Source organism: Lucilia cuprina, chromosome 4 (genome assembly GCF_022045245.1).
Source record: "Lucilia cuprina isolate Lc7/37 chromosome 4, ASM2204524v1, whole genome shotgun sequence".
Classification (NCBI taxonomy): Eukaryota; Metazoa; Arthropoda; class Insecta; order Diptera; family Calliphoridae; genus Lucilia; species Lucilia cuprina.
Genome location: NC_060952.1, coordinates 92778253 through 92796478, shown reverse-complemented (window position 1 = coordinate 92796478; position 18226 = coordinate 92778253). Strand labels below are relative to the sequence as shown.

General features: G+C 30.3%; 3 protein-coding genes across 3 annotated transcripts; 2 read left to right on the top strand and 1 right to left on the bottom strand.

Annotated features, from left to right (window-relative positions):
• Positions 1 to 190: 190 nt before the first annotated feature.
• LOC111688213 (histone acetyltransferase type B catalytic subunit) lies at positions 191 to 1976 on the bottom strand. The gene is made up of 4 exons (XM_023450697.2): positions 1667 to 1976; positions 1107 to 1608; positions 674 to 1031; positions 191 to 607 (listed from the first exon to the last, which is right to left on the bottom strand). The coding sequence occupies exons 1-4, from the start codon at positions 1731 to 1733 to the stop codon at positions 317 to 319; spliced, it is 1218 nt and encodes a 405-aa protein (XP_023306465.2). The 5' UTR covers positions 1734 to 1976; the 3' UTR covers positions 191 to 316.
• A 1793-nt stretch (positions 1977 to 3769) lies between these two features.
• Positions 3770 to 5982, top strand: LOC111688211 (26S proteasome non-ATPase regulatory subunit 12). The gene is made up of 5 exons (XM_023450694.2): positions 3770 to 3931; positions 4051 to 4602; positions 4663 to 5141; positions 5203 to 5359; positions 5420 to 5982. Exons 2-5 carry the CDS (start codon positions 4057 to 4059, stop codon positions 5723 to 5725), a joined length of 1488 nt encoding a protein of 495 aa, XP_023306462.1. The 5' UTR covers positions 3770 to 3931; positions 4051 to 4056; the 3' UTR covers positions 5726 to 5982.
• Positions 5983 to 16758: 10776 nt separating this feature from the next.
• On the top strand, positions 16759 to 18226 carry LOC111688208 (histone PARylation factor 1-like). The gene has a single exon (XM_023450692.2). It carries the CDS (start codon positions 16862 to 16864, stop codon positions 18176 to 18178), a length of 1317 nt encoding a protein of 438 aa, XP_023306460.2. The 5' UTR covers positions 16759 to 16861; the 3' UTR covers positions 18179 to 18226.

The window sequence follows — 18226 nt, the reverse complement described above, 5'->3', positions numbered from 1 at the left end:
TACAACTAAAATTAAACTGAACTACAAACGTTTTCATACTCGGCTAAAAATTGCCAACCCAATGACAGCAGGGGAAATTACTATCGGTCGTAATAGAACATTTACAACAACAACCTATATGTTTAACCAATGAAATTAGTAAAATTAAATGCAAAACTCTCTTCAGTTTATTACAATTACTAATTTTTTTATTTAAAATAAGTTAAAAAATGAGTAAACAAAAAAATTTAAGAAGTGAAAGAAAATGATTTAAAAAATTAAACATTGTAATACAAATGAGACAAAAATTATAAAAAAAATTAATAATAAAACTACTTCAAACAACTTTTAATTTTTCCACAACCTGCAGATAATCCTTTTCAACCTGTTCATATTCCTCCTGTAGCTGTTCAATGCGCAACTTCGTATTGGGCAAACGAGCCCTCAGCCATTCAGTGTCCATTTTAGCTTTTTCCATTTTTTTAATATCACTTAATTGTTTGTGATAAACGGCGTTTAAACGTTTTTTAACATCCAAACGATAGGAGGTGTAATCGTCTTTATCGTGTATGTTAGTATAAAACAAACGTAAAATTTCATACACTTTACGACACTGACGAGGGTTTAGCTAGAAAATTTTGTAAAATTGCAATAAAATAAAGATTTTTTGTTGGTAAATTTTAAAAGTTAATACCTTTAAGGCTTCTCTTGCCTCTTTGATCATTTCTTTGTTGAAACCCTTTTTAAGTTCTTCCTTTTGGAAATTCTTCAATTTCTTACATAGACGGGAATCGACAAAATTACGCATACGTTGAAAATCATCTGATGGATCTTCCACTGTGATATCAATAACATTTTTTTGGTTTTGATAGAAATTATAAATTGTTTCTAGAAATTTGGTTCCTATGCCAAGTTTTTGAAACGGAGGCAATACCAACATTTGGGAAATACGAGGTCGTATATTTTGAGGATAGGCATAATACTCATAGACGGTAGTGTAGCCCACAGTAGCGTAGGTTTCTACACCATTATCATTTTTGAATTTTTCATAACTTTTTTTTTAATAAAAAAAAAATAAACAAAATATCAATAAAGAAACTTCCTAGACACTAATATTCTTAACCTACCATATAAAATAAGACCATTGAGGATCATCCACATCTATATAGGAAGCCGCATCTACAAACCACAATACAAATGTTTGCAAACGTGAGAAAAACTTCAGAAACGAAGGTTGTTTATAGTTGCAATGATAAAATTCAAAGATTCTTTCTTTGTTCTCCTCATCCTGTTGTTTGTATTCGCAGAGTTTCTCACCAAAAGGCTGAAATTTATCAGCCTTATCTAGGGTCTTAAGAAATTCATCCATATTTACAAAATAACAACCATCGGGTAGTTTTTCTGCTATAGTTGCCACCACATCATCAGCCTTAATATCTCCCTTAGACAATTCATCCACTTTTTTGCCATATTCAATGCCCAAATAAATGTGCAACGGTCCGGCCGTATACAATATGCGTACTTTTAAGTCTTGATAACCAAATATACTTTCAGATTCGCCAAAAATTTGATGGGCCATTAAAGGGTGAAAGGCCAATTCTTCATTTTCCAAATCCGATTTAGAGCGTACTTTTGAAACAAGAGCAATTATTATTCATGTCTTTTTTTTAAGGAAGAAAAAACTTACTCAATTTGAATTCGACCACTTCTAAAGCATCCAAAACTAAATCTTGGAAATCCTGTATCTGAGCCATGCTTTAGCTTTTAAGTTTTCTTTTTTAATTTTTCTTAAGTTGTTTGCTGCTACAAAACTTGGCGCGCAAATTTTCTCACGCAATTTCTCTTTTACACTTTAAATTTGTTTTTCTTTTTGCAAATATCTTAAAATTTTATGTTTTCTTTTGCAATTTGTTTAAATTTTAATGGTATTTCTTAATTTTTTGTTGTAAATTTAAAGATTTTTAACACAAATTACACACAAGTATGAAAAGACTCAATAAAAAATAAAAGAAAATAAATTGTGCCAAAACTTCTTCTTCCCCCTAAGACATTCACAATAAATTATTAGCATTAAAGTTGCCAGATTGTTAATCATTCTTAGGGAGTTATTGGATAGAAATTCAACGTTTTAAAAGAGATCATTAAATGATATTAAGCAAAAATAAAAAATTTTTCCAAATTTGTTATTATTCGCACAGCGATCAAAATTTTAATTAGGCGATTTTAGTAGGCAATACCTCGCCTACCATTCAAGCTAATGATTGGAATGATTAAATAGTAGAATCTACCTTTTAGGAAAGTTCTAATGAAAAAGAAAACCATTTTGTCTAGGAACACACTTTTTTGAAAGTTGACTTCATAAAATATTTCGTGTTTAAATCTATATATTACAGATATTACTCATGCTATTCAAAAATGCATTCGTTAGTTCCCGAAAAATTGTGCTTTTAAAAAGTACCAAACAATTTAAAGTGGCCTTAGTACCTGAATTCAATAATAATAATATACCAATAGCTTAGTTTGTGTAAGTAAATAAACTATTTTTTAAATTTTATAAAATTTGGCTGAGTAAGATTGAAAAAAATATATATTTCCCGTTTTTTCCTTTATGGTACCTTTTTCCCAAATATATGGAAAATATTTATAATAGCTATTATAGAGTTAATCCCTGTAATAGGTATATATATAAGAATACAACAATAAATCGAAAATGTTTTGAATTTTAAAAATTTCGAAAAAGTACCAGACACCAATTTGCTCTTTTTTTAAATTAGAACTATATGCAATTAAAATGTTTCTTCCATCACTAATATTGTATAAGACTTGGTCCACACTAGGGAAATTTTGTTGATAAACTTTTTTTAAACTCTTTTTGAAGTTTCCTTAATGTCCACACATTGACACCTTTGTTTCATAAATTACGCATTAATTGCATTGATTTATTGTTGTACGAATGAGATAAATAACAAAACAAAAAAGTTTCCGAGTACGAGAAACTCCGTACCGCGAGAGAGATAAACGATAATCTTTTTCTCTCTCGCAAAATCAAAAGTTTCCTATAGAGTGGACCCACACTTACTGCGAGAGAGATGAATGACATTCTTTATCTTTCTCTCCCACGAAAAATCAAAAGTTTCCCAAAAAAAGTTTTCTAGTGTGGACCGGCACTAAGATAATCAAGGAAACCTGTCCCCTTTTTTACCCACAAATATTAAAGTATCCCTTTTTAGTGGAACTACATATCCAAAAAGACATCTACTCTCAAAATTTCAAGATTCTAGGAGAGAGATGAATGGTATTCTTTCTCTTTCGCTTTCACGAAAAATCAAAATCCGGGAGAGCAGTCAAATTTGTGCGTTATAAGCGAAGTTCGTAATAAAATGGGTGAAGTTTTTCTAGTTCCAAAAATGAAGTGGCATTTTACGAAATGATTTATATATTTTTTTTAATATTCTTTAAAAAAACACACTTATGTTATTTGTTCATATAATTTATGTTTTTTACCACCAAGCTAAATATTTTCTTATGTCGCCAACACATAATTTGAAATTGTATTCAAATGACTGAAAAAGTATTTCATAATAATCGAGTTCGTTATAATAGATGTTTATTGTATGAAAATAGTTATTTTTCCTAATATTCCAATTTTTTTTCGTAATATTCCAGTTTTATTGTATATATAAAGTTTTCAGTGTATCTCTTTTACCAACAATATGGCATCACTTAGCTAACGCTAAACCAACTAAACACAGTACGCTAAAAAACTACTACCAAATTATACAACAATGGCATGAAATCACAAAAATAATTCGTGAAGAAAAAAACGCCGGATCTGCAAGAGAAAACTTTTGCAAAAATATTGTTTTTTAAATAAAATAATTTGCTTAACAAAACACAAACATAGCAACAACTTTTTTAGAAATCTAATCTTTAAAAGTAAGCATTCAAGAAAGTAAGTATTTTAAAAGAAAAAAACAAAATAAAGTCAACACAAACAACGAAACTGCATTGTCATTTGTTGTCTGTCTGTGAGTGAAGCTAAAATTTCAGACTTTCTTTTCTTGTTTAAAGCCAACTATGGACAACTATTTATTCGATGGTGGACGCATACAAAAAATGGAGGTGGACTATGCTCCAGCCTGCGATGAAAAAATACCCATTGCTAAAGATTTGGCCAAAAAGAATCCCGATTCTTTTCACGAGGCCATTGAAATGTTGCTAACACTAGAGAAACAAACACGTTTGGGTGCAGATATGGTCTCCTGCTCACGCGTTCTAGTGGCTATATGTCAGATATGTTTTGAAGCAGGCAATTGGAATGCCTTAAATGAATATGTAACCTTATTGGTGCGTAGACGTTCCCAACTGAAACAGGCCGTTTCGAAAATGATACAAGAGTGTGTGACTTATGTGGAAAAGACACCCGATAAGGAGACTAAATTGAAATTAATCGATACCTTGAGGGCGGTAACAGAAGGTAAAATTTATGTAGAAATTGAAAGAGCTAGGCTGACAAAAATTTTGGCTGACATTAAGGAGGCCGATGGTGACATAGCGGGAGCAGCCTCAGTAATGGAAGAGTTACAAGTAGAAACTTATGGTTCCATGGATAAAAGAGAAAAGGTAATAATAATTATTTCTTAACTTAAAAGTACATTTTCTCTACTGTATTTCATTACTTAGGTGGAACTTATATTGGAACAAATGCGTTTGTGTTTACTTAAAGAAGATTTTGTCTCTACACAAATCATAGCCAAGAAAATCAGCATCAAATTCTTTGATGATCCTGCCCAACATGATCTCAAATTGAAATTCTATAATCTAATGATAAGACTAGATCGTGATACTTCATATCTGAAAACATCTAGACATTATCAAGCTATTGCTGAGCCTCCTAAGGCAGTAGTACCCAAACCCGAACCCATGGATGAAGATAAAAAGAAAAGTGAAGAAAAGGATAAGAAAAAAGATAAAGAGGAAGAAGTTAAAAAAGTGGAGGAGCCCGTACCTGTGGAGCTAACACCAGAACAGGAAAAAGAACTTAAGGAAAAATTAATTTGTGCCGTATTATATTGTATATTAGCACCCTATGACAACGAACAAAGTGATATGATGGCTCATTTGGCTAAGAATAAGAAATTGGAAGAAATTCCCGTATACAAGTGAGTTTTGCCAGAATAACTTTTATAACATAATCATAATTATTTGTTGGCATATTTTTAGAGAAATTTTGCGTTTGTTTATGTCCAAGGAATTAATTAACTTTGATACATTTAATAATGATTTCGGTACTGTTTTGGCGGAAAATGAAATGTTCCAGGAGAGCACCAAACATGGCAAAAAATGTATTGCTGAACTTAAAGATCGCCTAATAGAACATGTAAGTTTTGTTTAACTGAATTTGTTTTTTATTTATTAAAAAAAAAATTTCTTATTTAAGAACATACGCATCATTGCCATGTATTATTCCCGTTTGCATTTAAAACGTATGAGTGAGCTGTTAAATCTACCCACCAATCGTTGCGAGGAATATCTCTCAAAATTAGCCAATAGTGATACTATACGCGTTAAAATCGATCGTCCTGCTGAAATAATTTACTTTACCGTCAAAAAGAGTGCTTCGGATGTTTTGAATGCCTGGTCCAAGGATGTTAGCCAACTGATGTCGTTGGTTAACAAGACCTGCCACTTGATTAACAAAGAAGAATGTATTCATTCGGTTAAAAGCATTGCCGTAGAGGATTAATTACGCTATAAAATGCCAATGAGTTTTACTTTAATTTGCGGGCATTTTTTCTACTAATCTTTTACATATGAACATGAAATATAATATATCAGTTCATCAGATTTAATTTATATTAAACAAAATTATAATACATTAATATGAAGCTGTTTTTTGAGAAAAATTACGTTTTTTTCTTCATTAAATTCCTTTACTCAGTCTACTTATATTTGTAGTCATTGAATGATTTACAATAAAAATAAAGAAATTTATAAAAAAAAGAGATTTTTTAATAAGACTTTAGTCTGAATCTGTGGGAAAAACGTAGGAAAGGTATATAAAGGTTACATTTCAAAAAGTGCTCCCAAAAATGTTTTACTACTTAATTTCTTAAAACAAACAAAAAATGGAAATTCTGTACTTACCAAACCTGGAAAATGAAAACCTCTATGACTCCTGAAGACAAGATTGTGGCATACGGATAAAACAATTAGATTTTGCATCATTTTTATACTTCACTAATATTTTCTTATAAGCATTAATATTTTCTCTAATGTTTTTGTAATAACATTCATTGTTCCTAAGGTTTCATCATTGTGATGAAACACAACACATGATTATCGCACTATTATTCACATTAACTAAATACTTTCACACACGCACAACACTTCATAAAGTCACTGGAACTATAAATTACCGTTCAAAAGTTTATAAATATATTTAATTTCTTATTTCTAAATAAATTTACTTGCACTAATATTCTATGCCGCAATAAATTCGCGTCACTTAATAAACAGACTTGTTTAAGTTTTTTCAAAGAGTACCGTTAATCCTAATACCAACGAAACAAAGTGCCATATGAACACAGCCACTTTATAAGACAAGAAGATAGAATTAAAGCTGGCAACTCCAAGAAATAAAAACGGAAGTTTAACAGCTAAAAGCAAATAATAAAACGGCTATAATTTCTTTAATAACGTTCCAATAGAGTAATAGTAAAAATCAAATTTCTCACCAAAAATCTATTTTTTATATAGACAACATAAAACGGCTGTAAATGCTAAAATAACGATACAATTGAGAAAATAGTAAAAATCTGTGATCACTCATATTTCCCACCAAAAATCGATTTTTTATATAGAAAACTTAAATCGGCTGTAAATACTTAAATAACGCTCTAATCGAGAAAATAATGAAAATCTGTGATCACTCATATTTCTCACCAAAAATCGATTTTTTATATAGAAAACTTAAATCGGCTGTAAATCCTTAAATAACACCTTAATTGAGAAAATAGTGAAAATCTGTAATCACTCATATTTCCCACCAAAAATCGATTTTTTTATATAGAAAACTTAAATCGGCTGTAAATCCTAAAATAACGCTCTAATTGAGAAAATAGTGAAAATCTGTGATCACTCATATTTTCCACCAAAAATCGATTTTTTATATAGAAATCTTAAATCGGCTGTAAATCCTTAAATAACGCTCTAATCGAGAAAATAGTGAAAATCTGTGATCACTCATATTTTCCACCAAAAATCGATTTTTTATATAGAAAACTTAAATCGGCTGTAAATACTTAAATAACGCTCTAATCGAGAAAATAATGAAAATCTGTGATCACTCATATTTCTCACCAAAAATCGATTTTTTATATAGAAAACTTAAATCGGCTGTAAATCCTTAAATAACACCTTAATTGAGAAAATAGTGAAAACTTAAATCGGCTGTAAATCCTAAAATAACGCTCTAATCGAGAAAATAATGAAAATCTGTGATCACTCATATTTCTCACCAAAAATCGATTTTTTATATAGAAAACTTAAATCGGCTGTAAATCCTTAAATAACACCTTAATTGAGAAAATAGTGAAAATCTGTGATCACTCATATTTCCCACCAAAAATCGATTTTTTTATATAGAAAACTTAAATCGGCTGTAAATCCTAAAATAACGCTCTAATTGAGAAAATAGTGAAAATCTGTAATCACTCATATTTCCCACCAAAAATCGATTTTTTTATATAGAAAACTTAAATCGGCTGTAAATCCTAAAATAACGCTCTAATTGAGAAAATAGTGAAAATCTGTGATCACTCATATTTTCCACCAAAAATCGATTTTTTATATAGAAATCTTAAATCGGCTGTAAATCCTTAAATAACGCTCTAATCGAGAAAATAGTGAAAATCTGTGATCACTCATATTTCCCACCAAAAATCGATTTTTTATATAGAAAACTTAAATCGGCTGTAAATACTTAAATAACGCTCTAATCGAGAAAATAATGAAAATCTGTGATCACTCATATTTCTCACCAAAAATCGATTTTTTATATAGAAAACTTAAATCGGCTGTAAATCCTTAAATAACACCTTAATTGAGAAAATAGTGAAAACTTAAATCGGCTGTAAATCCTAAAATAACGCTCTAATCGAGAAAATAATGAAAATCTGTGATCACTCATATTTCTCACCAAAAATCGATTTTTTATATAGAAAACTTAAATCGGCTGTAAATCCTTAAATAACACCTTAATTGAGAAAATAGTGAAAATCTGTGATCACTCATATTTCCCACCAAAAATCGATTTTTTTATATAGAAAACTTAAATCGGCTGTAAATCCTAAAATAACGCTCTAATTGAGAAAATAGTGAAAATCTGTGATCACTCATATTTTCCACCAAAAATCGATTTTTTATATAGAAATCTTAAATCGGCTGTAAATCCTTAAATAACGCTCTAATCGAGAAAATAGTGAAAATCTGTGATCACTCATATTTCCCACCAAAAATCGATTTTTTATATAGAAAACTTAAATCGGCTGTAAATCCTTAAATAACGCTCTAATCGAGAAAATAGTGAAAATTTGTGATCACTCATATTTCCCACCAAAAATCTATATTTTATATGGAAATCTTCAATTGGCTGTAAATCCTTAAATAACGCTCTAATCGAGAAAAAAGTGAAAATCTGTGATCACTCATATTTCCCACCAAAAATCTATATTTTATATGGAAATCTTCAATCGGCTGTAAATCCTTAAATAACGCTCTAATCGAGAAAATAGTGAAAATCTGTGATCACTCATATTTTCCACCAAAAATCGACTTTTTGTATAGAAAACTTAAATTGGCTGTAAATCCTTAAATAACGCTCTAATCGAGAAAATAGTGAAAATCTGTGATCACTCATATTTCCCACCAAAAATCTATATTTTATATGGAAATCTTCAATCGGCTGTAAATCCTTAAATAACGCTCTAATCGAGAAAATAGTGAAAATCTGTGATCACTCATATTTTCCACCAAAAATCGATATTTTTATAGAAAACTTAAATCGGCTGTAAATCCTTAAATAACGCTCTTATCGAGAAAATAGTGAAAATCTGTGATCACTCATATTTCCCACCAAAAATCGATATTTTATATAGAAAACTTAAATCGGCTGTAAATCCTTAAATAACGCTCTAATCGAGAAAATAGTGAAAATCTGTGATCACTCATATTTTCCACCAAAAATCGATTTTTTGTATAAAAACTTAAATCGGCTGTAAATCCTTAATAACGCTCTAATCGAGAAAATAGTGAAAATCTGTGATCACCATATTTCCCACCAAAAATCGATATTTTTATATAGAAAACTTAAATCGGCTGTAAATCTTAAATAACGCTCTAATCGAGAAAAATAGTGAAAATCTGTGATCACTCATATTTCCCACCAAAAATCGATATTTTATATAGAAAACTTAAATCGGCTGTAAATCCTTAAATAACGCTCTAATCGAGAAAATAGTGAAAAACTGTGATCACTCATATTTCCACCAAAAATCGATATTTTATATAGAAAACTTAAATCGGCTGTAAATCCTTAAATAACGCTCTAATCGAGAAAATAGTGAAAATCTCTGATCACTCATATTTCCCACCAAAAATCGATATTTTATATAGAAAACTTAAATCGGCTGTAAATCCTTAAACAACGCTCTAATCGAGAAAATAGCGAAAATCTGTGATCACTCATATTTCCCACTAAAATCAATTTTTTTATATAGAAAACTTAAATCGGCTGTAAATCCTTAAATAACTCTCTAATCGAGAAAATAGTGAAAATCTGTGATCACTCATATTTCCCACTAAAAATCATTTTTAATATAGAAAACTTAAATCGGCTGTAAATCCTTAAATAACGCTCTAATCGAGAAAATTGTGAAAATCTGTGATCACTCATATTTCCCACCAAAAATCGATATTTTATATAGAAAACTTAAATCGGCTGTAAATCCTTAAATAACGCTCTAATCGAGAAAATAGTGAAAATCTGTTATCACTCATATTGCCCACAAAAAATCGACTTTTTGTATAGAAAACTTAAATCGGCTGTAAATCCTTAAATAACGCTCTAATCGAGAAAATAGTGAAAATCTGTGATCACTCATATTTCCCACCAAAAATCGATATTTTATATAGAAAACTTAAATCGGCTGTAAATCCTTAAATAACGCTCTAATCGAGAAAATAGTGAAAATCTGTGATCACTCATATTCCCACCAAAAATCTATATTTTTATATATAGAAAACTTAAATCGGCTGTAAATCCTTAAATAACGCTCTAATCGAGAAAATAGTGAAAATCTGTGATCACTCATATTTCCCACCAAAAATCTATATTTTATATGGAAATCTTCAATCGGCTGTAAATCCTTAAATAACGCTCTAATCGAGAAAATAGTGAAAATCTGTGATCACTCATATTTTCCACCAAAAATCGATATTTTTATAGAAAACTTAAATCGGCTGTAAATCCTTAAATAACGCTCTTATCGAGAAAATAGTGAAAATCTGTGATCACTCATATTTCCCACCAAAAATCGATATTTTATATAGAAAACTTAAATCGGCTGTAAATCCTTAAATAACGCTCTAATCGAGAAAATAGTGAAAAACTGTGATCACTCATATTTCCCACCAAAAATCGATATTTTATATAGAAAACTTAAATCGGCTGTAAATCCTTAAATAACGCTCTAATCGAGAAAATAGTGAAAATCTCTGATCACTCATATTTCCCACCAAAAATCGATATTTTATATAGAAAACTTAAATCGGCTGTAAATCCTTAAACAACGCTCTAATCGAGAAAATAGCGAAAATCTGTGATCACTCATATTTCCCACTAAAATCAATTTTTTATATAGAAAACTTAAATCGGCTGTAAATCCTTAAATAACTCTCTAATCGAGAAAATAGTGAAAATCTGTGATCACTCATATTTCCCACTAAAAATCAATTTTTAATATAGAAAACTTAAATCGGCTGTAAATCCTTAAATAACGCTCTAATCGAGAAAATTGTGAAAATCTGTGATCACTCATATTTCCCACCAAAAATCGATATTTTATATAGAAAACTTAAATCGGCTGTAAATCCTTAAATAACGCTCTAATCGAGAAAATAGTGAAAATCTGTTATCACTCATATTGCCCACCAAAAATCGACTTTTTGTATAGAAAACTTAAATCGGCTGTAAATCCTTAAATAACGCTCTAATCGAGAAAATAGTGAAAATCTGTGATCACTCATATTTCCCACCAAAAATCGATATTTTTTATAGAAAACTTAAATCGGCTGTAAATCCTTAAATAACGCTCTAATCGAGAAAATAGTGAAAATCTGTGATCACTCATATTTCCCACCAAAAATCTATATTTTATATAGAAAACTTAAATCGGCTGTAAATCCTTAAATAACGCTCTAATCGAGAAAATAGTGAAAATATGTGATCACTCATATTTCCCACCAAAAATCGATATTTTATATGGAAATCTTCAATCGGCTGTAAATCCTTAAATAACGCTCTAATCGAGAAAATAGTGAAAATCTGTGATCACCAAAAAATAGTGAAAAAATAGTGAAAATCTGTGATCACTCATATTTCCCACCAAAAATCGACTTTTTGTATAGAAAACTTAAATCGGCTGTAAATCCTTAAATAACGCTCTAATCGAGAAAATAGTGAAAATCTGTGATCACTCATATTTTCCACCAAAAATCGATTTTTTATATAGAAAACTTAAATCGGCTATAAATCCTTAAATAACGCTCTAATCGAGAAAATAGTGAAAATATGTGATCACTCATATTTTCCACCAAAAATCGATTTTTTATATAGAAAACTTAAATCGGCTGTAAATCCTTAAATAACGCTCTAATCGAGAATATAGTGAAAATCTGTGATCACTCATATTTTCCACCAAAAATCGATTTTTTGTATAGAAAACTTAAATCGGCTGTAAATCCTTAAATAACACTCTAATCGAGAAAATAGTGAAAATCTGGGATCACTCATATTTTCCACCAAAAATCGATTTTTTGTATAGAAATCTTAAATCGGCTGTAAATCCTTAAATAACGCTCTAATCGAGAAAATAGTGAAAATCTGGGATCACTCATATTTTCCACCAAAAATCGATTTTTTGTATAGAAATCTTAAATCGGCTCTAAATCCTTAAATAACACTCTAATCGAGAAAATAGTGAAAATCTGTGATCACTCATATTTCCCACCAAAAATCGATTTTTTATATAGAAAACTTAAATTGGCTGTAAATCCTTAAATAACGCTCTAATCGAGAAAATAGTGAAAATCTGTGATTACTCATATTTCCCACCAAAAATCGATATGTTATATAGAAAACTTAATCGGCTGTAAATCCTTATATAACGCTCTAATCGAGAAAATAGTGAAAATCTGTGATCACTTATATTTCCCACCAAAAGTCGATTTTTTATATAGAAAACTTAAATAACGCTCTAATCGAGAAAATAGTGAAAATCTGTGATCACTCATATTTCCCACCAAAAATCGATATTTTATATAGAAAACTTAAATCGGCTGTAAATCCTTAAATAACGCTCTAATCGAGAAAATAGTGAAAATCTGTGATCACTCATATTGTCCGCCAAAAATCGATTTTTTGTATAGAAAACTTAAATCGGCTGTAAATCCCTAAATAACGCTCTAATCGAGAAAATAGTGAAAGTCTGTGATCACTCATATTTCCCACCAAAAATCGATATTTTATATAGAAAACTTAAATCGGCTGTAAATCCTTAAACAACGCTCTAATCGAGATCACTCATATTTCCCACTAAAAATCAATTTTATATATAGAAAACTTAAATCGGCTGTAAATCCTTAAATAACGCTCTAATCGAGAAAATAGTGAAAATCTGTGATTATTCATATTTTCCAAAATTGATATTTTATATAGAAAACTTAAATCGGCTGTAAATCCTTAAATAACGCTCTAATCGAGAAAAAAGTGAAAATCTGTGATCACTCATATTTTCCACCAAAAAACGATTTTTTATATAGAAAACATAAATCGGTTGTAAATCCTTAAATAACGCTCTAATCGAGAAAATAGTGAAAATCTGTGATCACTCATATTTCCCACCAAAAATCGATTTTTTATATAGAAAACTTAAATCGGCTATAACTCCTTAAATAACGCTCTAATCGAGAATATAGTGAAAATTTGTGATCACTCATATTGTCCGCCAAAAATCGATTTTTTGTATAGAAAACTTAAATCGGCTGTAAATCCCTAAATAACGCTCTAATCGAGAAAATAGTGAAAATCTGTGATCACTCATATTTCCCACCAAAAATCGATATTTTATATAAAAAACTTAAATCGGCTGTAAATCCTTAAATAACGCTCTAATCGAGAAAATAGTGAAAATCTGTGATCACATATATTTCCCACTAAAAACCGATATTTTATATAGAAAACTTAAATCGGCTGTAAATCCCTAAATAACGCTCTAATCAAGAAAATTTTGAAAATCTGTGATCACTCATATTTTCCACCAAATATCGATTTTTTATATAGAAAACTTAAATCGGCTGTAAATCCTTAAATAACGCTCGAATCGAGAAAGTAGTGAAAATCTGTGATCACTCATATTTTCCACCAAATATCGATTTTTTATATAGAAAACTTAAATCGGCTGTAAATCCTTAAATAACGCTCTAATCGAGAAAATATGAAAATCTGTGATCACTCATATTTTCCACCAAAAATCGATTTTTTATATAGAAAACTTAAATCGGCTGTAAATACTTAAATAACGCTCTAATCGAGAAAATAGTGAAAATCTGTGATCACTCATATTTCCCACCAAAAATCGATTTTTTATATAGTAAACTTAAATCGGCTTTAAATCCTTAAATAACGCTCTAATCGAGAAAATAGTGAAAATCTGTGATCACTCATATTTTCCACCAAAAATCGATTTTTTATATAGAAAACTTAAATCGGCTGTAAATCCTTAAATAACGCTCTAATCGAGAAAGTAGTGAAAATCTGTGATCACTCATATTTTCCACCAAATATCGATTTTTTATATAGAAAACTTAAATCGGCTGTAAATCCTTAAATAACGCTCGAATCGAGAAAATAGTGAAAATCTGTGATCACTCATATTTTCCACCAAAAATCGATTTTTTATATAGAAAACTTAAATCGGCTGTAAATACTTAAATAACGCTCTAATCGAGAAAATAGTGAAAATCTGTGATCACTCATATTTCCCACCAAAAATCGATTTTTTATATAGAAAACTTAAATCGGCTGTAAATCCTTAAATAACGCTCGAATCGAGAAAGTAGTGAAAATCTGTGATCACTCATATTTTCCACCAAATTTCGATTTTTTATATAGAAAACTTAAATCGGCTGTAAATCCTTAAATAACGCTCGAATCGAGAAAATAGTGAAAATCTGTGATCACTCATATTTTCCACCAAATATCGATTTTTTATATAGAAAACTTAAATCGGCTGTAAATCCTTAAATAACGCTCTAATCGAGAAAACAGTGCAAAACTGTGATCACTCATATTTTCCACCAAATATCGATTTTTTATATAGAAAACTTAAATCGGCTGTAAATCCTTAAATAACGCTCTAATCGAGAAAATATGAAAATCTGTGATCACTCATATTTTCCACCAAAAATCGACTTTTTGTATAGAAAAATTAAATCGGCTGTAAATCCTTAAAAAACGCTCTAATCGAGAAAATAGTGAAAATCTGTGATCACTCATATTTTCCACCAAAAATCGATTTTTTGTATAGAAAACTTAAATCGGCTGTAAATCCTTAAATAACGCTCTAATCGAGAAAATAGTGAAAATCTGTGATCACTCATATTTCCCACCAAAAATCGATATTTTATATAGAAAACTTAAATCGGCTGTAAATAATTAAATAACGCTCTAATCGAGAAAATAGTGAAAATCTGTGATCACTCATATTTTTCACCAAAAATCGATTTTTTTGTATAGAAAGCTTAAATCGGCTGTAAATCCTTAAATAACGCTCTAATCGAGAAGATAGTGAAAATCTGTGATCACTCATATTTCCCACCAAAAGTCGATTTTTTATATAGAAAACTTAAATCGGCTATAAATCCTTAAATAACGCTCTAATCGAGAAAATAGTGAAAATCTGTGATCACTCATATTTCCCACCAAAAATCGATATTTTATATAGAAAACTTAAATCGGCTGTAAATCCTTAAACAACGCTCTAATCGAGAAAATCTGTGATCACTCATATTTCCCACCAAAAATCGATTTTTTATATAGAAAACTTTAATCGGCTATAAATCCTTAAATAACGCTCTAATCGAGAAAATAGTGAAAATCTGTGATCACTCATATTTCCCACCAAAAATCGATATTTTATATAGAAAACTTAAATCGGCTGTAAATCCTTAAATAACGCTCTAATCGAGAAAATAGTGAAAATCAGTGATCACTCATATTTTCCACCAAAAATCGATATTTTATATGGAAATCTTAAATCGGCTGTAAATCCTTAAATAACGCTCTAATCGAGAAAATAGTGAAAATCTGTGATCACTCATATTTTCCACCAAAAATCGACTTTTTGTATAGAAAACTTAAATCGGCTGTAAATCCTTAAATAACGCTCTAATCGAGAAAATAGTGAAAATCTGTGATCATTCATATTTCCCACCAAAAATCGATATTTCATATGGAAATCTTCAATCGGCTGTAAATCCTTAAATAACGCTCTAATCGAGAAAATAGTGAAAATCTGTGATCACTCATATTTTCCACCAAAAATCGATATTTTATATGGAAATCTTATATCGGCTGTAAATCTTTAAATAACGCTCTAATCGAGAAAATAGTGAAAATCTGTGATCACTCATATTTTCCACCAAAAATCGATATTTTAAATGGAAATCTTATATCGGCCTTAAATCCTTAAATAACGCTCTAATCGAGAAAATAGTGAAAATCTGTGATCACTCATATTTCCCACCAAAAATCGATTTTTTATATAGTAAACTTAAATCGGCTGTAAATCCTTAAATAACGCTCTAATCGAGAAAATAGTGAAAATCTGTGATCACTCATATTTCCCACCAAAAATCGATATTTTATATTGAAATCTTAAATCAGCTTTATATCCTTAAATAACGCTCTAATCGAGAAAATAGTGAAAATCTGTGATCACTCATATTTTCCACCAAATAACGCTCTAATCGAGAAAATAGTGAAAATCTGTGATCACTCATATTTCCCACCAAAAATCGATTTTTTTATAGAAAACTTAAATCGGCTATAAATCCTTAAATAACGCTCTAATCGAGAAAATAGTGAAAATCTGTGATCACTCTTGTTTTCCACCAAAAATCGATTTTTTGTATAGAAAACTTAAATCGGCTGTAAATCCTTAAATAACGCTCTAATCGAGAAAATAGTGAAAATCTGTGATCACTCATATTTCCCACCAAAAATCGATTTTTTATATAGAAAACATAAATCGGCTGTAAATCCTTAAATAACGCTCTAATCGAGAAAATAGTGAAAATCTGTGATCACTCATATTTCCAACAAATCCTTAAATTAGTTATTGTGATTAGTTATTTAAAATTAGCGTTTCGTTTTCCTTGATTTTTGCTAATCGTACTGAACATACGTCGCGGTTTTTTGTTTACTTCAGAAAACTGTAAATCTGGTAACACTATAAAAACAACAACTTTTTTGCACATTTTTTGCTTTGCAAATTTGGGAAACTTGTGAAATATTTAAGAAAATTTGCAATTACCCAAAGTAATGCCAAAAGAAGATTGTAAATATTGGGACAAATGTTACCAGAAAAATCCTGCCCATTTGGATAAATACAACCATCCCAAAAAGGAAGAATCTAAAGCTGAAGAGAAAACTTCGCCCAAAAAGGAGGCAACAAAGGCAGCACCAAAACGCAGATCCTCAGAAATGGAGAAGCCAGCTAAAACTGAAGAAACCGTTGAGAAATATGAAGGGAAAGAAGATAAACCTAAATATGAAACTGATGATTTGAAAAAGGAAGCTTTAAATAATATAAGTGGAAGAGATTGGATGGCTATGCTGCAGCAACGTATTAAACTGTCCGAACAGCAGGAATATGATAATTTGCTTAAAACTAATGAATTTTTGCGTCACAAATTTTTGGTGGAAATGCCGCCAGATTTCTATGCTTTCTGGAAGTTTTTAGAACAGTTTAAAAAAGATTTAAAGGGGGAGAAATTGTTGGATTATGTAGAGAAAACATTTCAACTGGTGTTGGTGGGACCATTTGAATTTTTGGCGGGAAAATTTGATAAGGCCAAATTGCACGAGCCAGGAGATTATCTGCGACATTGGCGTTTTTATTATGATCCACCAGAGTTTCAAACTATATTCGTTCGCAAGGGAACGGGTATACACTATGGCTATTGGCGTGATGATCCCCATGATAAGGAAACTTTACTTATTGCACGTAATGATGCTACTAAAGGTTATGAATTTGAATTTGTAGCAGGCAATGCGTTTGAGGCCTTTTTGTACTATTTGGATAAAGATTTTCAAGGTACACCCTTTACAGCGACCACAGTGTCTAATGTAAAGAAATCTTTACAGAAATTCATAGAAACCAATGAGGTGAAATTGGAAACTATGGAAAAATTGCGTAAAGCACGCAGCACAAAAGTTGTGTGCAAAACTTTCCACCGTGCCGGCATAGTGGTGCCCTTCGAGAATAAAACCCAATTGGGTTATAGGCCTTTAATTGAAAGTGATGCTGAATTAAAGAAAATTCTAAAACTATTTGAAACGGCTGGTTCGTCTAAGGACAATAAAGATGATCCGGTAACGGCCGCCATAATGGAGAAGCTACAACCTATTGCTACAGCTGCCACTATAGCAGTAGATGAATGTGATTTTGGTACTTCTTTGGAATTGGGTATAGATTTATTTTGCAGTGGTTATACACAATTACATGCTTTAGTTCATTCGTTGCTGGTGCCGGCGTATTCTTTGTTAAAAAGGCCTCAGTTTATAGCTATTTCAAAGGCTCATTTAGATCGCCGGGTGAAATCTATACACTTGAGCATGTTTGATTATGATAAGTGAATTTGTTTTTCAAGTCTTTTTTTATAAAATAAAAGTATTAACAAGAAA